The sequence below is a fragment of the Anomaloglossus baeobatrachus genome, chromosome 8, assembly GCF_048569485.1.
Source record: "Anomaloglossus baeobatrachus isolate aAnoBae1 chromosome 8, aAnoBae1.hap1, whole genome shotgun sequence".
NCBI classification, from domain to species: domain Eukaryota; kingdom Metazoa; phylum Chordata; class Amphibia; order Anura; family Aromobatidae; genus Anomaloglossus; species Anomaloglossus baeobatrachus.
In genome coordinates, this window is record NC_134360.1 from 247,647,484 (window position 1) to 247,669,488 (window position 22,005).

The 22,005-nt window shown below is 46.6% G+C and overlaps 1 protein-coding gene across 1 annotated transcript in view; it reads right to left on the reverse strand.

Moving 5' to 3' along the window:
- The window catches only part of COL24A1 (collagen type XXIV alpha 1 chain), a 382,434-nt gene that overhangs the window by 265,493 nt on the left and 94,936 nt on the right, over positions 1–22,005 (reverse strand). Inside the window, exon 5 of the mRNA XM_075320523.1 lies at positions 6,882–6,935. Coding sequence (XP_075176638.1) covers positions 6,882–6,935 — 54 coding nt within the window. The remainder of the gene's footprint in view (positions 1–6,881; positions 6,936–22,005) is intronic.

The following is a 22,005-nucleotide window of genomic DNA, read 5'->3' on the forward strand; positions in this document are numbered from 1 at the left end:
AGAATCGGAGCAGCGGAGATGAGCGGGACATAACATCCTGCCCACCTCCTTCCTTCCGCATTGACGGTGGACGCAGGTAAGGAGATGTTTGTCGTTCCTACGGCTTCACACACAGCGATGTATGGTGCTACAGGGACGACAAACAACATCTTACCGACATTATGAAAATGAATGACGTTACACAGATCAGCGATTTTTTACGCTGATGCGCTCGTTCATTGTCGCAACTAGGATTTACACTTTGCGATGTCGTTACCGGTGCCGGATGTGCGTCACTAACAACGTGACCCAGACGATATAACGGTAACGATTTCGCAACGTCTAAAGTAAGGATGGAGAGTATGAGCTCTAAGTCAACACCACTAATACTAAAGGAAGACACAAGGGAACAAAACAGGGGAAAACAACTGCAATCACCAGAGCTCTGGTAGATAGCAAAAGACAACACTTTTCTGAGCTGCAGCAACCACAGAAGTCTGGAGCAACAGAAGACGACCTCTCCAGAGCTCAGCAAGGAACAAACTATAGACCACACCCAAATCACCCCAGGGTGAGTTTAATAAAGGAAGTCAGAGGCTGGCAACTGAGAGGAAAAACTGACACTTTCCCAGGGTCAGAGTCTGCAGCTGCAGAAACCGGGAACTGTCAGATAACAACATGTGCTGCCAATCTCTTGGATTTTCTATTACTCGCTACCACTAGATTGTCAGCTGGCCATGACACGTCCCTGAAAATTTCTCTATTCTTGACATACCTCACCTTCACCCCAACACCTAACCAGAATGGACCACTTTTACTAAATTTCCCAGATAACCCAGTCAGCAGTGAAAGTAGTGTGCATTGACTAATGCACTCTTATAAGCAGACAGAAGTGGTTTACACCAGGAGACAGTGACCACTTCCAAAAACAGGGACACAATTATTTCAAAAATAAATGGGGTAAGGGGTTCTTTCCATTTGAATCCTAATACCCAATAGACCAAATGGCAGCCAGGATTTTAAAGGTAAAAAACAAGGTTATATGTGCACCTGTGCATGTAATACCATAATGGTTGTAGAGTGCATGACTTTTTTTTTTTACCAGAGTGCTTCCTTAAAATCAATAGAAGCTATATACATAGATATGGAGTAAGTTCTCCCTAGCACCATCTGCTGGTAGTCTTTCTAGGTGACTTGGGTATCTTCCATATATCTAGAGACTCACAATCTGAATGAGAAGGCAATTAAAGTCTGAAGTCTTATTCCACTTTTTTTTTTCAACTGTAAAAATGTTAAACTTGAAATTTGTAAGTCGTTTAAATACGGTATACTGAAAGAAACTACAGCATGGGAAAACAAAAAAAAGTTTTGCAGCGTTTTCTTTATGGCACGGTGGTGCAGTTTTCAGCACATGTGCAAGTAAGATATCCAATGGCCAACATTACTTAATTCCCTAACATGAGGCAATGTTTATCAGCTCTTCACATGGAATCCATAAGTTCTTCTTCACATGGAAGTACAATTTATCAATACGGTAATTTCCCCATGTTCACTGCTGGATTTCTACACGGCTGAATGTTTCGGAAACATGCAGGAAATCCTATAGACCAGTGGTTTCCAAATTCCAGTCCTCTCGACCCCCAACAGTTCATGTTTTCGGGATTTCCTTAATATAGCACAGGTGATGCCTTGATAATGATCCCATCACCTGTTCAATAGTAAGGAAATCCTGAAAACATGACTTGTTGGGGGCCATGAGGCCATGAGTTTGGGAAACACTGCTATAGACTGACTAATATTGGCAGCAAATTTATTCCCTAATTACCTTTATTATTCTATTCTAGGTTTAGTATTCCTTTAAACCTTACATGCTAAGGATCCATTTATCCATGGACCCATCCATCCATCCATGGATCCATCCATCCATCCATGGATCCAACCATCCATCCATGGATCCAACCATCCATCCAGGGATCCATCCATCCATCCATGGCTCTATCCATCCATGGATCCATCCATCCTTCCATGGATCCATCCATCCATCCAGGGATCCATCCATCCATCCATGGCTCTATCCATCCATGGATACATCCATCCTTCCATGGATCCATCCATCCATCCATGGCTCTATCCATCCATGGATCCAACCATCCATCCATGGATCCAACCATCCATCCAGGGATCCATCCATCCATCCATGGCTCTATCCATCCATGGATACATCCATCCTTCCATGGATCCATCCATGGCTCTATCCATCCATGGATCCATCCATCCTTCCATGGATCCATCCATCCATCCATGGATTCATCCATGGATCCATCAATCCATTCATCCATGGATCCATCCATCCATCAATCCATCCATTCAGAGATCCATCCATACATCCATCCATCCATGGATCCATCTGTGGATCCATCCATCCATAGATCCATCCATCCATGGATCCATAAAGGTGAAGAGCACTGGTGAATACAAATAGAAAAGGGTCCCTGTACATGCACAATATATGGGCCCTTTGCAGACCAATACTTCATCACAATGCACAATTCAACCTATTTTGGAGGAGAAAATGGGCCTCTTACTTCTTTCGCCCCTGTGTGGCCGCACAGGTTGCAGCAATGGTATGTCCATCTCAGGTGAAGAGAGTATACTTGAAGCATCTGACAAGTTCATTCTCTACCATTAATGGTCACTGGATTTCAATGGTACCTGAGTCTGTCTGAACCAAGCTCGAGCGTTTGTTGCCCCTTTGGCATGATCAAGCAGTTCCGTACCTACCCAATGATTTGTTTTCCATTTGTCTACACCCTTCTCTACTGTTAAGTGGGCACAAATAAATGTATAATAGGTAGGTGGGAAGGTGCCCTAAACTGCTTGGCCATGACAAGGGTGCACTGAGCGCCTGGGCTTGGTTTGGATGGTCATCTGGTGTTTTTTTAACCTATTTTCTAAATCTAATTATAAAAAAAAGAGTCAGAGTTTTGATATTTTTTTTAATGTTGCCTTTGTGAATGGATCTATAATAAAACGTTTTTTTTTTTGGGAGGATGGAGTGCCGAATTCCTTCAGTTTGGATTTATCCTTGTGCTGCTCAGGCTGCTGAGCGCTTGGGATGATAATGATGCAGGTGTGATGAGCTGTCCAGCATATATATATATAGATTATATCATCCACAATCATACATGAAAACGGACATCTGAATGAGCTCTAATTATGGGTAACAAACTTACTTTCTTTGACATTTCAGATTTTGAATGCATTTTATTTGGATGGTACCATTTTTTAGCACTTTAAAGCCTAGTGCCCATGGACAAAAGATCGTGCGGATTTTTCTGCAGCAAAATCTGCACCAAAACTCGGGTGCGTTTTTTGTGCGGATTTTGGTGCGCATTTTAACCATTGGATTTCGTGGAAAAATATGCACCAAAAACGCAGGAAAACCCCCCTGTGGGAACAGACCTGCAGATTTGTTGTGGATTTTTGACCTCACATTAACTTGCATTGGCAAAATCCGCAGGTAAATCCGCAGGAATAATTGACATGCTGCAGATTTTTCGTCAGGGAAATCCGCACTATTTCCACAGTGGAAAAAAATGCACATGGGCACAAGACTTACAAAATCACATAGAAATGGCTGGGGACTCACTGTACTGCAGATTTTCAAGAAATCTGCGGCAAATCCGCGAAAAAACAGCGGAAAATTCCGCGATAAGTCAGCAGCATGGTCACTAGGCCTCAAGGCTGCTTTACACGGTACGACCGATTGTGCAATTTCACAATCGATCGTACCCGCCCCCATCCTTTTTGCGTCACGGGCAAATCGCTGCCCGTGGCGCACAAAGTCGTTAACCCCCGTCACACGTACTTACCTCTCATGCGACCTCGCTGTGGGCTGCGAACGTCCACTTCCTGGAGTGGGAGGGACGTTCGGCGTCACAGCGCCGCCGGCCAATAGAAGCGGAGGGGCGGAGATGAGCGGGACGTAAACATCCCGCCCACCTCCTCCCTTCCACATAGAGCCGGCGGCTGACGCAGGAGGCAGGTACGCGATGTTAATCGCTCCCGTGGTGTCACACGGAGCGACGTGTGATGCCACGGGAACGATGAACAACCGTCGCCCGATTTCAGGACCGATATTATGGAACCTAGCGACCAGTACACGACTCACGATTTGTGAGCGATACTGCATCGCTAGGAGGTGTCACACAGGCCGGCATCGCCAGCGATGCCGGATGTGCGTCACAAAAACCGTGACCCCAACGATCTATCGCACGATAGATTGTCTGGTGTATAGCAGCCTTAAGGGTATGTACACACAACATACTAATAAAAATAATAATAATAATAATAAGGAACATTCTGCCTGGAGCTGACTGACAAAGCATTAAAGGAAGCCAAAAAGAATGAATATATGCACAGCAATGTCAAATCGATTTGATCGATTAGCTTTTGTTAGCCTCTTCAGGCTTAAAGAAGTGATTGGTCCAATCTTCTGATGGCATAAAAATCTTCACTATGGTATACTGTATATGAGCAAGAGAAGAAAGCTGCGGTGTCATCTTTAGAGTCATCATTATTAGGGTCAGCACACAGCGAGTAATACAGAGCGAGTGGAATGCGATTTAAAAAAAAATCGCATTCCACTCGGACCAATATTACTCTATGGAAGCCCAGTGAGCTATTTTTTTCTCAGTCCTAGTCGGACAGAGAAAACAATCGCAGCATGCTGCGGGTGGAATGCAATCCTGTTTCATTCGCACCCATTCAAGTCTATGGGTGCGAGAGAACCATCGCATTGCATTCGCATTACACCGGTGTAATGCGAGAGCAGTGCGATTCTCGAATCAGCCGGCAACGGAGGAGATAGGGAGATAAATGTTTCCCTTCCCTCCACAGCGCTGGCCTTCCCCTTCGCAGCGCCGGCTTTCCCCTCCGCAGCTGTGGTCTGATCACATGATCGGACCACAGTCGCATGACAGTCGCATGGCACTCGGCTCCCGCTGTGCTACGAGAGTGAGCCGAGTGTCATGCGAGGACTCGCACTAATCCCCATGTGGCTGAAGCCTCACTCATAATTTATAGACATCTATGATTTGATTTCTTTGCCTGTGTAGATTGGACGGATTGTTACCAACATCTGGTGAGAAATTAATGTCAATAGCACCTTTATAAATATATTAATTTATAAAATTGATGTCGTGTTCAATACTTATTTCACCTGCTGTATATATGGATTTAAACAAAAGACACAAATGTAAAAAATATCCAAAAAACAAGTCCAAAAAGACACTTTAGGAAAAACTCCACCGGTCTTTACCAGTAGTGTCTTCTGCTTCAAAAACAATGCAGGTGCACTGGCATCTAAGGCTAGTTTCACACTTGCGTTGTTTTCCTTCAGTTGCAATCCGTCGTTTTGGAAAACAGCAGAATCCATTAACGGATTCCGCTGCTTCCCATAGACTTGTATGGACGACGGATTGCTAGTGATGGACCTGCGTTGCTTCTGCTGGCTGACGCTGCGTTGCTTCCGCCGGGCGGAAGGAACGCAACATGTAACGTTTTTTGAGCAGCGGAATCCTTAGGATTTCACTGCGCATGCTCTCTCTGGCTCCCTGCACATGTAACCAGGGTCCACATTGGGTTACTAAGCAAAGCGCTTTGCCTAGTTACCCGATATTTACCCTGGCTACGTGTGCAAGGAGCCAGCACTAAGCGGTGTACGCTGGTAACCAAGGTAAATATCGGGTAACCAAGCAAAGTGCTTTGCTTAGTTACCCGATATTTACCCTGGCTATGTGTGCAGGGAGCCCGACACTTCCCCGCTCGGCTCCGCCCCCTCCCGCACTCCGCATGTACACACACACACACACACACACACACACACTCACTCATCTGTCCCCGGCGATGCTGTCCCCGCGGCACTGACGTCCTCAGCGCCATGGCCCCGCTCGGCTCCACCCACTCCGCACTCCGCCCCCCGCACACATTCTCGGCGGCCGAACGATCAGCTGATCACCCGGGGACCGGCTGCTGTGAGCGATCAGCTGATCACCCGGAGACCGGCTGCTGTGAGCGATCAGCTGATCACCCGGAGACCGGCTGCTGTGACCGATCAGCTGATCACCCGGAGACCGGCTGCTGTGAGCGATCAGCTGATCACCCGGCGACTGGCTGCTGTGAGCGATTAGCTGATCACCCGGCGACTGGCTGCTGTGAGCGATCAGCTGATCACCCGGCGACCGGCTGCTGTGAGCGATCAGCTGATCTTTCACAATAGTCTGCTGCTGGTAAAACTGTAAAGAAAAAGAAAAAAAAAAAAAACAGATTCCGTTTTTTTGTACGATCCGTTGCATCAGCTATGCCACTATATGCAACACATCCGTTGCATCCGTCACACAACGCAATGCAACGGATACCGTTCAACGCAATTGTGAAAGTAGCCTTAAAGACGCCATATCCATGCACCCTAAAAGGCAGCACAGAAAGCATAATTGTGAATATGGCCTGATAATAATAATAATTGTTTGGGAAGATATAAATTGCTCTCAGATAGTTGTAACATGTATCTACAAAGTATACAAATGCGTGCTAACATAGACAAGTCCTGAGATAAGGTGATCCGATTCCAAAACACTGAAGCTCGGGGGCTGAATCAGAGTCGTTTACTGATCTCAACACTTGAATTTTGGCAGAGTTTTAGAGAACACAGCCTGACATATAGTTGGACTCATCTCTGCTTTCTGACTTTTCTAATTTTGGTTTTATCTCTATATGCAAAAAACTCCCCTCTAGCATTAACGCTACATGAAGCAATGATTTAGAAGCAAAATGTGTCGCCATTCATCATATTATACCCCCCTCAGCGTGTTCTAGATCAACAACAGTTTACTGTTACTTACTTTTGGGCCAGGTGGGCCAGGTAATCCGGGATTGCCATGGGGTCCAACCATTCCCTGGAAAAGAGAAGGAATCCAAAATCAATGTAAAGAAATAATGCAAAGATGATGAATCTTCTTCATATTCCTCTTACACAACAATCTTATAGTTTAACCGTGAATTAACCCACAAAAAAGCTGAACAACTTCATATATATGTTACATTACAAATCTCCTACTGATTCCAACTTCCAGAGCTGAAATCACAATTCTGTCAATTTTGGAGCTGAAATTCCTTGCAGGTTTAAATATCTGGAGAGCACTAGCTCTGGGGTTTTGCATTCTGAGACGTGTCATCATTACGCTGTAAAGTAATCTGATAAATGAGAAACAAATGGTCCAACTGCATTAAAAGAGATTTCTCTTCTGATTTTACCGGAGAAAATCGAAGCCATCAGGCAATTCCCGTGCAAATGGACCATGACTTGAAACTCAGGTAAATGGCAGTCCATCTAATGCAATGCAGGCTTAATTCTGCCAGAATGGGAAGACACTCGTAAGCTCATATGGACGTGGGTTGTCTTCATTAACGAACCCCTTTAAGATCTTGGCTACAGTTATAGCAATATATTGATGACTATGTATAGTAACAGCTAGCAGAATTGTGAATGCAGCTCTGGACTAAAATATGTGCTGTGACCCAGAATTAGCAAATTGATTGGTTTTCTATGTTTATCTATTTATTTATTTCTCCAGCACCAACATATTGTACAGCACTGGGTAATGATTGCTGCCATTCACACCATTCCCTATCTCCAATATAGGACTTGCAATCTCATTTACCCATCTCAGACATATCTGTACTAAGGCATGGGCGGACTGGGGCCCAAGAGGTTGGGGGTTCACCCTACCCCCAAAACAGGTGGAATTATGCATTATGAAAAGCTCTTGAGCTACATGGAGCCCATATATTGTTCTTGCACAGGGGCCCTTTTCTGTTTGTGTCCAATAATGTGCTAAGGTCAATTCTATAGAAAGTCATAAACCGATAAGTATTCTAGTGAAATACAAAAGTAATCTGGCACTCCAAATGTGAAAAGAAAATTTTATAACTCTATTGGAATAACAATCCAAATAAACAGGACGTTCCGGTCTAATAATAAGATGAGAAAACGGGACACAGTCCCGTGGTGAGCTCGTTCTGCTGCGTTACTGCTAAGACTCATAGTTCACCAATCTGTCTGATGAAGATCTTATTGTTAGATAGAAACGTAAGGTTTATTTGGATTTGATTCCAACAAAGTTATTACATTAGACGTTAGGAAAAACTTTCTGACACTGAGGGCAGTCAGGTTCTCTGGTGCTCAGTACTTGTAACTAGTGATGAGCGAGCACTACCATGCTCAGGTGCTCAGTACTGGTAACTAGTGATGAGCGGGCACTACCATGCTCGGGTGCTCGGTACTGGTAACTACTGATGAGCGAGCACTACCATGCTCGGGTGCTCAGTACTGGTAACTAGTGATGAGCGGGCACTACCATGCTCAGGTGCTCAGTACTGGTAACTAGTGATGAGCGAGCACTACCATGCTCAGGTGCTCAGTACTGGTAACTAGTGATGAGCGGGCATTACCATGCTCAGGTTCTCAGTACTTGTAACTAGTGATGAGCGAGCACTACCATGCTCAGGTGCTCAGTACTGGTAACTAGTGATGAGCGAGCACTACCATGCTCGGGTGCTCGGTACTGGTAACTAGTGATGAGCGAGCACTACCATGCTCGGGTGCTCAGTACTCGTAACTAGTGATGAGCGGGTACTACCATGCTCAGGTGCTCAGTACTGGTAACTAGTGATGAGTGGGCACTACCATGCTCGGGTGCTCAGTACTGGTAACTAGTGATGAGCCAGCACTACCATGCTCGGGTGCTCAGTACTGGTAACTAGTGATGAGCGAGCACTACCATGCTCGGGTGCTCGGTACTGGTAACTAGTGATGAGCGGGCACTACCATGCTTGGGTGCTCAGTACTCGTAACTAGTGATGAGCGGGCACTACCATGCTCAGGTGCTCAGTACTGGTAACTAGTGATGAGTGGGCACTACCATGCTCGGGTGCTCAGTACTGGTAACTAGTGATGAGCGAGCACTACCATGCTCAGGTGCTCAGTACTGGTAACTAGGTATGAGCGGGCACTACCATGCTCAGGTGCTCAGTACTGGTAACTAGTGATGAGCGGGCACTACCATGCTCAGGTGCTCAGTACTGGTAACTAGTGATGAGCGGGCACTACCATGCTCGGGTGCTCGGTACTGGTAACTAGTGATGAGCGGGCACTACCATGCTCGGGTGCTCGGTACTGGTAACTAGTGATGAGCGAGCACTACCATGCTCGGGTGCTCAGTACTCGTAACTAGTGATGAGCGGCCAGTACCATGCTCGGGTGCCCGGTACTCATAACTAGTGATGAGCGAGCACTACCATGCTCGGGTGCTCAGTACTCGTAACTAGTGATGAGCGGGCACTACCATGCTCGGGTGCCCAGTACTCATAATGGAAGAAAAACTGTGGGAAGATAAGGCACAAATAGGGTCTTACCCGGTATGACAATGGGAGGTGAATGTTTAGCAGGAACACTCACCTGATGCGGTTGTGGCAGTCACAACCCCTTTGACAGCATGAAAGTAGCGTGGAAGGCAGCGGTCCCGCAACACGGAGAGATATCAGACAGCAGGAGAAAAGCAGGTTTAAATACCACGCCAAACCACAGGAGTCCAGATGAAGTTAGTAAATATCTTTTCTTTATTTACACAGGTCTACGCGTTTCAAGGACATATCCGTCCTCTTCTTCAGGACAAAATGCAGAGAATACTATTCTCTGCATTTTGTCCTGAGGAAGAGGACGGATATGTCCTTGAAACGCGTAGACCTGTGTAAATAAAGAAAAGATATTTACTAACTTCATCTGGACTCCTGTGGTTTGGCGCGGTATTTAAACCTGCTTTTCTCCTGCTGTCCGGTACTCATAATGAGCAGTTATTACTCGGAAGGACACAACTCAACTACCTGAGTATAATGGAAGTCAATGGGGAGCTCGAGAATTTATCCGAAAGATTTCCTGGAAAAATGCTACAGTTCCCTATTGACTTCCGTTATACTCGGGTACTTGAGTTGCGCCCTTCCAAGTAATAACTGCTGATTACGAGTACTGAGCACACAATTATGGCAGTGCTCGCTCATCACTATTCACCATTCTTGGAAAGATTATTATTATTTATTATTATAGCGCCATTTATTCCATGGCGCTTTACAAGTGAAAGAGGGTATACGTACAACAATCATTAACAGTACAAAACAGACTGGTATAGGAGGAGAGAGGACCCTGCCCGCGAGGGCTCACAGTCTACAGGGAATGGGTGATGGTATAATAGGTGAGGACAGAGCTGGTTGCGCAGTGGTGTACTGGACTGAGGGCTATTGTAGATTGTAGGCTTGTTGGAAGAGGTGGGTCTTGAGGTTCCTCTTGAAGCTTTCCACGGTAGGGAGAGTCTGATGTGCTGAGGTAGAGCGTTTCAGAGTATGGGGGAGGCACGGGAGAAATCTTGTACGCGATTGTGGGAAGAGGAGATAAGAGAGGAGCAGAGAAGGAGATCTTGTGAGGATCTGAGGTTGCGTGCGGGTAGGTACCGGGAGACTAGGTCACAGATGTAAGGAGGAGACAGGTTGTGGATGGCTTTGTAGGTCATGGTTAATGTTTTGAACTGGAGTCGTTGGGCGATGGGAAGCCAGTGAAGGGATTGGCAGAGTGGCGAGGCTGGGGAATAGCGAGGGGAGATGTACTCTGAACCTAGGTATTGCTGTAGATTTCATTTGTTTCCTACTTGATCTCAACAACTTTACATCCCTTGGAAACCAAATACATAATAGAGATTGTAGTAGGTTAGGATCAGTTGTTAGATGGGTTTTATAACTCATTTTGTAGCAAATATCCCTGAAGGGTCCTCTGCCCCCCCCCCTTCCCCACCAGCCTCTTCAGATCCCTTGTGCTCTGGGGTTATAAACTTAATGACATATTGTCCATAATGACATCACAGGATCACACGGTTGGTTGACACTGACCGACAGCCAAAGTCAGGGGGCTTCAGGGTCACAAAAATGCCTTTAATAAGGATTTTTATAACCAATTTAACACAATTTTTCATTGTAAAGAAGTCTTAAGGCCCCGTCACACTAAGCAACATCGCTAGCAACATCGCTGCTAACGAACAACTTTTGTGACGTTGCTAGCGATGTTGCTGTGTGTGACATCCAGCAACAACCCGGCCCCTGCTGTGAGGTCGTTGGTTGTTGCTGAATGTCCTGGGCCATTTTTTAGTTGTTGCTGTCCTGCTGTGAAGCACAGATCGCTGTGTGTGACAGCGAGACAGCAACAACTAAATGTGCAGGCAGCAGGAGCCGGCTTCTGCAGAGGCTGGTAACCAATGTAAACATCGGGTAACCAAGAAGCCCTGTCCTTGGTTACCCGATATTTACCTTCGATACCAGCCTCCGCCGCTCTCACTGCCTGTGCCGGCTCCTGCTCTGTGCACGTGTAGCTGCAGGACACATCGGGTTAATTAACCCGATGTGTGCTGTAACTAGGAGAGCAGGGAGCCAGCGCTCAGTGTGCGCTGCTCCCTGCTCTCTGCACATGTAGCTCCGTGCAGTGGTAACCAAGGTAAATATCGGTTTGGTTACCCGATATTTACCTTAGTTACCAAGCGCAGCATCTTCCACGCGGCGCTGGGGGCTGGTCACTGGTTGCTGGTGAGCTCACCAGCAACTCGTGTAGCCACGCTCCAGCGATCCCTGCCAGGTCAGGTTGCTGGTGGGATCGCTGGAGCGTCGCAGTGTGACAGCTCACCAGCAACCTCCTAGCAACTTACCAGCGATCCCTATCGTTGTTGGGATCGCTGGTAAGTTGCTTAGTGTGACGGTACCTTAATGACTACTGATTTTCTTTCTTTTCATATTCTGATTTTCAAACAATACAAAAAAAGTCATTATTTTTATTTGCCAAGACAATTAGCATAACTGGCATATTTACAGACATATGGGAATAACAAGTAATCCAGAGCAGTTTATGCCATGCTTGGAAATATGACCGTGGCTTGTTATATAAGGATACATTTCCTTTAATAAAGCAGACCACCCACTTAAGAACACATATAATCCTATGGATCTAATCTGTCAGGAACACTTGAAATCTGCAGAGGGTTTAGGCTGACGAGGGTGGCATGCCTGGGTCTAGTTATACGCATAGAAGTTCCAACCACACGGAACCATAAACCAACCAGGCCGCTTGCCATTAATGCCCAAATTTTAACATAAAGTTACCTCTAAAGGAACACAAATTATTCCTATGGCTGTAATTTTTCTGTCTCATCAGAGACGGGTATATATATATATATATATATATATATATATATGTATATATACATATATATATATATATACACATATATACATATATACACACTGATGGACAAATCCCACTGACTTGGTATCATTCACCGGGGATCTCAAGAACGGGCCATCAATGCTCAATAGGTAGAGTTTGACCTTGTAGATCCCTGTGATACATCTGTAGCACCCCTGCGGTACCAGGTGCCACAAAATGTGAGTGAAAAACCCAAACCACGGAATATCCGTGCCACTCAATATACCAGCACCTTCAGGCCACATACACAACCCCAACACCAAACTGGGAGACTGCCTAGCAACAGGTAAAAGGGATGGGCACTGACTGCATAGTCGCCACCCAATCTGTAGGGAGAGACCCAGCAACAGAAAGTTGGCGCGAGGAAGTGGTAGAAGTCAGTCAAGTGAGAAAAGGAATGAAGGAGATAGGAGTTGAGAGTAGTAGTCAGAGGAGTGAAAGAGTGAACATACAGAAAGGAAAGAAAAGACCTGAAGTAATAACAGAAAGCTGTAAAATGAGTGAGGGACTGTGGAGTAAAGTACCAGGACTCCAGGCACCGTGGGTGACCTGTGGAAGTGTAAGACTCCAGGAACCACAGGGCGCCTGTGGAAGTCTGGAACCAAGGCTCACAGGACTCAGCACGAGGCGGGGTGCAGACCCTAGGACAGCGGGACACTTTATGGTCAACTGTTAAATCTGCCAGGTGAGAAGATCTCCAGGGTCCATCGCCAACCAAAGAGTCTGAAGCATCAGCAGCAAAGATGGGACCGGGAACTGAACCCCTTAAATAGTCCAGGCTGCCTGCAATAGGACCAAGACGGAAACGGAGGGGTTCCCAAGCAGCTCTAGGCCACGGGAGCCCATCAAAAACAAGTGTGCACGGAGGACAGCCAACTCAGGTCACAGCTGGCACGGAGAACAAGGGGAGCGGATACACCTGGAACCAGCAGCAGCGGGTCCAAACACTCAAGTAAAAACAAGACAAGTTAAAACTGCAATACTTGTGTGGAGGGTTTCCTTATCGCCTCCGTACACATAGACTAACTGTTCCCTACCATAACCTCCATCATCCACTGCTGGGGTTCAGCCCTGCTTGCGGAGGGCCCAAAACACCTAAGCTGCACTACTCCATCAGCCCCAGCAAGACTCTGCAGCGGCGGCTTCAAATAACTTTTCCGCACACCGCAAGTGGCGTAGTCGACAAACTCTTTTATTTTATTTGCTTTTATTTTTACCTCTTTTTATTCGGACCGACCCCAGGGTCACGGAACTGGGCATCGGCCACGACCACAACTCCCCTGAGTGTCACACACGCCCGGGACCGAGTACCCCGCAACCCTGGGTCATCACACATCACATAGATGGGAGCTGTGGCCCTGGCAGGAGCTTCCTACATTATTCTGATCTGAAAATATCCCAGAGGTCAGGTCAATACGATCAAACAATGATGGCTTAAAAATAACCTCCACCATTACATAGTATCTAACAGGGCAAGCTGTAGATCAATGTCAACACTTGGGCAATAGACTTACGTAAGGCATCTTGACAATCCAATCACGGATATGTCTCTGCTTTGGTTGGTATGAACTACTTTTCCCACTGGGCTACCAAAATAATTTTTTTGGCAATTGTGTTTGTGCAACGTAGTGCTGTTTTTCACCCTTTAACACCAGGCGCTGTACACATACTTTGTCTGAACATTCTCAAAATATAGAGCTCAGCCCGCTCCATGGGTGCCAGCATCCAAAAATAACTTGTATGGTCACAGCTAGCTCTAACCGCAAGAATTAACCTTTTAAATGCCACTATAAAGCAAGACAACAGCATATGAAAGGCTTCTTACACAGCAGATGTCAATTTTGATACCCATTAGCACCCTGAGACCGTGGGTGCCAATTGATTGCCATGGCAGTTGGGTGTTTACTGAAGATCCTCGTGTTTGTAATGCTAGAACTTCTATGAAGCCCAGCCAATGGGCTGCGCTTCATGAGATCATTAATTTCACTATATACTGCAATAATACAGTGTATTGAGCAGGCAAAATATAAAAAAAATAAATTAGAACTTAAATCAAAGTTTGAATTATCCCCCTTTTTTTACAAACTCACATAGCAAAATGTAAAAAAAAAAATTGCCACTGGTAGGAAATTAGGAAATGGCAATACAGAAAAAAAAAAAATTGAAATACCAAAATTGTAATTTTGGGGGGGATCTTTGAATTTCCCCTAAAATGTAATCAAACCTATGGTCTCCTCATATCAGATTGCAGTTGGTTTGTCAAAACATTTATTTTGAACCTGGAATATAAGAAATATGCTTGTTGAACATTGGATCTCTTCACCCTATATATATGTATGTATGTATGTATGTATGTATGTATGTATGTATGTATGTATGTATGTATGTATATATATATATATATATATATATATATATATATATATATATATATATATATATTTGTGAGGTATCAACCGGCCGTATTACAAAGGGCCGGTATGTTTTGCAGAAGCATGGGTGCTCTGCAATGTGAAGCTGGCTGGGACCTGTGGTTCCACAGGATTGCATTACATGCAGAGCCATGGAAGGGTGTGTGATGCTGATTACACACTCCTTACCACCTGTGGGTGTGGCTCCAGGGGTTAAAGCAATCCTGTCTCTGAACCTGGGTGGAGTGTGTCTAGGGCAGTCTAGATAGAGACTAGCTCCAGACGTCCAGTGTGTGGACTGGAAACAAGTGAGAGCAGAGCCGGGAGCTCTGGGTGTATCAGCCTGTGTGGAGCCTGAACACAAGGCTCTGATATTGAGTCTGAGGTGAGTGCAGCCAGGCCAGGGCTGTAGGGCCGAATCTCTCCAGGAGGAGAGACAGACAGGGGTCTGCAGAGGGCCCTGGGTGCTGGAAGGAACCTTGGCTAGAGCTGTATGCTGGCAGCAGCCAGAGAGTGGGGAAGTTGCTAAACTTCCATTATGGACTTATTGTTTATGTTTGAGGGCAGTTTATGCTGAGTGTTTTTAATAAACTGCCAGAATTTCTATGAAGAGACTGTGTACATGTGTTGCTGAAGCAACCTCACACCGCTGCAAGGGAGTGAAACCCCCACGTTGCAGGGCGCAACGTTACATATGGTGGAGAATGCGGGCATGCGGTCTGGTTGCTAGGGGCAACGCAGCCTGGTTGCTAGGGGCAACGGCCTAGGACATATTCCTGTGGATACGGACTGCTTGCGGTGGATCGGCGGGTCCACGAAAATTTTTTGAAGCGGTTTGCGGTGGATCGGCGGGTCCACGAAAATTGTCTGCGCACTCAAGCATCTGGCGGTGGATCGGCGGGTCCACGAACAGGGACAGCGCTCTGAAGCACCTGGCGGTGAATCAGCAGGTCGTTGGGGACCCGTGCTGCAGTGGCGAGAGTCCAGCGACTGGAGGTTCCAGGCCAGCCGGAATTGCAAGGCCCTGCTTGGTGAGCAGTGATACACCACAGGCTGGAGATCCTGGTTGTACGGGCGGTACAACCCGGAAAGGTTAGTGGTTCTCTAACCCCCCCCCCCTGTCTTTGACCACCGGGTATTACCCATTGGAGCGCCCTTCCTGTTCCTCTTTTCGTTGCAGCATGGAGGAGCTCCTGAACCAGCTGCTGCAGAGCCAGCAGCACCAACAGCATGTGCCTGGAGGTCCAGTGACAGCAGTGGGGGCTAAAAGCCAAAAAGAGGGAATGGTCCCTGCGGACGTTGTGGAGGAGCTGTACCAGTTCCTGGTCCAGGGACAGCAGGAGCTGTCGGTGTGTAGCGATGTCACAGCCATGGACCAGTTTGAGCGTTCCCTTCAGGGGCCAGTATGGACACTGGGTGCCCAGGGAGACAAGGGCAAACGGTGTGAACTGGGGGCTAAGGACATTGCATGGAAACCGCAAAAGGGGGCGGAGTCCCAGAAGGGAATAGTTACCCATAAGGGGGTGGTTGCCCATAAAGGGGTGGTTGCCCATAAGGGGGTGGTTGCCCATAAGGGGGTGGTTGCCCATAAAGGGGTGGAGTCTCATAAAGGGGTGGTCCCCCAAAAGGGTGCGGAGCATCCCAAATCCAAGGGTGAAGTGGCACAGATGGACTGTAGCCAGGGACAACAGTGTTCATGCCACAAGTGTCCTGTTTGCAATATAGACCACCCATCCGACGAGAAGCCACGTCTGTGTTCCGTGGAAGTGGATGGGGAATCTGTAACAGGGGTCGTAGACTCAAGGAGCTTGGTGATCCTGGTGAGGGCCACTTCTGATGTCAACTTGATTCCTGGAAGGAAGATCCACGTCGGCTGCACCCACAATAATGAGACAGAATACCCGGTATCCAGCGTGGTCATTAAGACAGCCTGGGACAGTGGTTCTCATGATGTTGGAGTAGTCTCAGATTTACTGCACCCAATTATTATAGGTTGGGACTCTAAATTATTTGTGCACTTGTGGAAGCAGGGGGACGTATACGGTTGCTTGTGTAAGAGCCGGAACAGCCCAAAGGAAACCCCACCACATTGGGAGGTGAAAAGGGGTCCTTGTTGTGCAGTTATGTGTGGTAAGGAGGAGATAGCACCTCCTAAAATTGACTGTCCTAAGTTAGGGGTGACCAAAGAAAATGATGGACGGACCCAACTTAGTGACATAAGGACTAAGGGAATAACCGATAGTGTGACCGTTAAAAACGGGGTAGCTCCAGAAAGGGAGGCAGATATCTGGTTAAGTGGGGACATGATAGTCCAGGATACCAGGGGGAGTGATGATAACTCCAGTAAAGACACTGACTCTAGTAAGGTGACAAACGAGTACAGTGTGGTACAGATGGGCGAGAAGGGCAAAACTTCCTCCCGACGCCGAAGACGTAATAAGCGCCGAGAGGGGGCACAGTGTAGGCCGTCTGAGGGTGCAGAGAAAGTGACATGCCTGGTTAATGAAGACATGGTGCTAATAACACCTGCTACGGTGGAGTCAGACGGTGATATCCTACAAAAGACTGAGGAATCAGAGATTGAACTGACACATTGTGACGACAGAAATCAGCGGGCTGCAAGTGCAGAGAAGGAGCCAACCAAGGACGTAATGGTGGTGGTCCCTATGATTTCAAAGTGTGAAGTTGATAGTCTGTCAGGCGAGAGTGCTATAGGAAATGGAATCCTAGAGAGTGTGGGGGAAGGAATAATCCCCAACAGTCGTGGTGAGCAGACTGGTGAACTACCAAGTGCTGGGGTGGATGACAGCGAATTTAGCCCCAAATCTCTAAAAGGAACAGAGTGCCATGTTGAAGGGTGTGACACCCAGGCTGAGGGTGACACGGCAGAGACCCCAGAGGAAGTGGAAGCTAATGCAGTGAAGAAACAAGAAACAGCTGGCGCTGAAGTGAAGAGAGCCTCTGAGGAGGTGAAGTCTGGACCAGAGGTCTCATCCAGGACTGGGAGCCTGCCTGACCTGCTTGGTAAAACTACGATGGAGGATATAGAGAAGGTCGTGGGTAAGGAGTGTAAGAAACCCAAACGTTCTGAAGCGGAGATGGAAGAAGCCTCAGAAATAGTGTGTCGTAGACCAGAGAGGTCCGCAAGTGAAGACTCATTCAAGAGGATGAGCAAAGACCATCTACAACAAGAGATACTTCTTAGGCAGGCTACTGAGAGTCGAGTAAGGGAGCTGGAGAAAGAAGTGGCTGAGCTCCGAAGTCGCTTGGCAGAGTACCAGTCCAAGTCCCAGGGAGCCTTGGAGCAGATGGAGCAGCGAGTGTCAATCCTGACCAAACATGTTGAAGCAGGGGAGGCCCAAAGAGAGCTGACTTTGGAAGCTAAACTTGACAAGCATGTGGCAGGGATGAATGAGACTTCTGTAGTCAAGTGCATGGTGGATATACCTAAGGACTTAAGAGAAGCGTGTGCCACCGGGTGCATGCATGACGAATTTAAGAGAGCTGTGGAAGCGTGTGAGGTCTACTGTACCCCAGGGGCTGAACAGTTAGTGATATTGTCCACCAGTGAAATTACTGGGCAGCGGGTCGCTATTCTAAAGGACATGCACTTCAGATGTGTTCGTATGAAGTGGCAGGTCCAACTGCAAAAGGAAGAAGCCACTAGACAGCTAGAGTATAAAAGGAAAGCGCAGAGTCTGGCGGAAGATATTGTCCAAGTACCCCGGGCTCTGGTGGGGAGAGTCATTGGAAAAACCGGACGAGTCATGCAAGACATGGTGAATAAATCAGGATTGGTGAGATTAAGAATCCCTGCTGCTAATGAGAGCAAGATACCCAGGGAAGCTGGTATGGTTCCGTTCGTCTGTGTCGGGACTGTAGAGAGTCTTGGAAACATTCGAAGCCTTATTGAATATCGGGTACAGCATGTACGTGACATGGAGCGATTGTGGCAAGAAAACCTGAAAATTAAGGAGCAGCTTCGCCAACTGTGTGGGGGACAGCAGCCGTCTTCCACCCGTTGTTCAGGGGAAAGAAGTGGAAGATGGCGTGTCGGTCCAGTAGTTCAGACGCGCGATAAAAGGAATCGCCGACAGAGTGGTAACCTACGATGTACTGTAGATAGTGGCCGCTATGAGCTTAGAGTTCCCGACAGTAGCCTTGGGGGTACTCGAGAAAGCCTAGGTTCGGACAAGACTGTAGGTTTGACTGGGGACATGTCTCTCTACTACGGTGACCCTGGGAGGGGGTCAGGGAGAGAACGGTCTGGAAATGGGACGTCCTTTAACCCTAGGTTGACCAGACAGGGTTTGGTGACAGTGTCAGGCGATGCCTCGGGGACTACTGCTCTTGGACGGCCCTCTCAACTGGTGGGGCATGGCAGCGGGGATGCCCTGTCACGCGGCCCCAGGTCATTGGCAAGTGTTCTCCCCTACGGGTTTGAACAGAGGGGGAGGGTATGTGAGGTATCAACCGGCTGTATTACAAAGGGCCGGTATGTTTTGCAGAAGCGTGGGTGCTCTGCAATGTGAAGCTGGCTGGTACCTGTGGTTCCACAGGATTGCATTACATGCAGAGCCATGGAAGGGTGTGTGATGCTGATTACACACTCCTTACCACCTGTGGGTGTGGCTCCAGGGGTTAAAGCAATCCTGTCTCTGAACCTGGGTGGTGTGTGTCTAGGGCAGTCTAGAGAGAGACTGGCTCTAGATGTCCAGTGTGTGGACTGGAAACAAGTGAGCGCAGAGCCGGGAGCTCTGGGTGTTTCAGCCTGTGTGGAGGCTGATCACAAGGCTCTGATACTGAGTCTGAGGTGAGTGCAGCCAGGCCAGGGCTGTAGGGCCGAATCTCTCCAGGAGGAGAGACAGACAGGGGTCTGCAGAGGGCCCTGGGTGCTGGAAGGAACCTTGGCTAGAGTTGTACGCTGGCAGGAGCCAGAGAGTGGGGAAGTTGCTAAACTTCCATTATGGACTTATTGTTTATGTTTGAGGGCAGTTTATGCTGAGTGTTTTTAATAAACTGCCAGAATTTCTATGAAGAGACTGTGTACGTGTGTTGCTGAAGCAACCTCACACCGCTGCAAGCGAGTGGAACCCCCACGTTGCAGGGCGCAACGTTACAATATATATATATATATATATATATATTATACATATATTATATGATATATATTATATTATATATTATTATTATTATAAAAACATTACATGTGCCCTAAAATGGTATCAATAAAAATCTCAGCTAGACGCATGCAAATTAAGCACTCATGCAGCTCCATCACAGGAAGAATAAAAAAAGTTTCAGTTCTCAGAAAACCACATTTTTTGACCTGTTTTGAATTTTTTTAAACAACTAAAATATAAAAAAGTAAAATATAAGTTTAGGATTGCCATAATTTGAAAACCAAAACTACCTGACCTGTAAAAAAAGAAGGAAGGGAAGGAAAGGAGAGAGGGAAGGGAGAGAGGGAATAGAGGGAAGGTAGGAAGGAAAGAGGGAAGGTAGGAAGGAAGAGAGGATGGAAGGATGGAGGGAAGGAAGGAAGGAAGGAAGAAAGGGAAGAGAGGGAAGGTAGGAAGGAAGAGAGGATAGAAGGAAGGAAAGGAAGAGAGGGAAGGTAGGAAGGAAGAGAGGATAGAAGGAAGGGAAAGTAGGAAGGAAGAGAGGATAGAAGGAAGGAAGGGAAGGAAGGAAAAAAGGGAAGGTAGGAAGGAAGAGAGGATAGAAGGAAGGGAAGGAAGAGAGGGAAGGTAGGAAGGAAGAGAGGATGGAAGGAAGAGAGGGAAGGTAGGAAGGAAGAGAGGATGGAATGAAGGAAGGAAGAAAGAGAGGGAAGGTAGGAAGGAAGAGAGGATGGAAGGGAAGGGAAAGAAGGGAAGGGAGGAAAGGAAGGAAGAGAGGGAAGGTAGGAAGGAAGAGAGGATGGAAGGGAAGGGAAAGAAAGGAAGGACGAGAGGGAAGAGAGGGAAGGGAGGAAAGGAAGGAAAGGAAGGAAAGGAAGGAAGGTCTTTAAGGGGATAATGTCTATTTTTTTTTTTTAAAGAGGCAACATGGTGACTTTGAAATTAGCCCTGTCCCACCAAGGACAACATCTGAGTTTTTCTGTTCTCCCCATGTTTGTGTGGGTTTCCTCCCACACTTCAAAGACATAGTGAGAGAGAATTTAGATTGTGAACCCCAATGAGAACAACAATGATGTCTGAGAAGTGCTGTGGAATATGATCGTGCTTAATAACTAAAGCATAATAATAAAAAAGAGGTTTTGTTTTTTTCTTTTTAAAGTAATATTATTCTTTGTCATTCCAAATTGACATAAAAATGTTTGAATGAGTTTATCTTTTTTCAGTCATTTTGATACATAGATTTTAGACATTCACGCGTTTTTTTTATGTTTCCATTTTCCATTCTAATGGGGCACCCAAAAGTCCAATTTTTAGGTGAAACAGCCACCTACTGTGACATTAGTTACTTGCTAAGCTGATCAGGATCTGCCCAAATACCCAGCAGCTATGCTGCACAGCGATCACATACACAGGATTCCTTGCATTTCCTCCAGGTCAATATGTAACAAATAGTTAAAGAATATTACTAAGAGAACTAATAGTAAAATTCTAAATATTTTTCTTCTGTTTGACACTTTCATTCAAGATCAAAACCCTGAACACCGGGATTATGAAGACACCATAGCTCTGAGTGTGTTGCCCCGAGCGTTTTGCACCATAATTGCACAACAATTCTGAGCACGGCCCGGCTTCCTTCGCCCCTGTAGCTAGCTTTGGCAGAACACTTTTGAACGTTCGGGAACTGGAGAGGTGGAGGAGAGGATGACTTGCATTCCCCGCTTGTCAGTGGCGCACATGTAAATGCTTTCTGATCTCAAACAGACAGTTGGCTCTACTTGAATGGTATGGTCTCCTCAAATAACCCAAAATACAAACTTGGAGGAAAAAAAGCCACTTTCATTGCTGAAACAAAACCAATTCAATCTGTTTAAATGCAAAAAAAAAAGTATTAATCGCAACTGGATCTGGTGAAAACCTGTTCCAGAGTGAAACATTTGTCATTTCTATTGGGATCCTGTTTTTGTTTTTCCAATATCGCATCTGGCCATTGAGAAATACTTAATGCATCTATCAACTAAAGATGGTGTTTCTGCCATTGTACAGCCTGAAACAATAAATCAATGAGGCATCGGATGGACTCATGGCTGACATGGGAATACCTGTCTATATGTGGCGGACAGAGGTGGCCGGGATTATG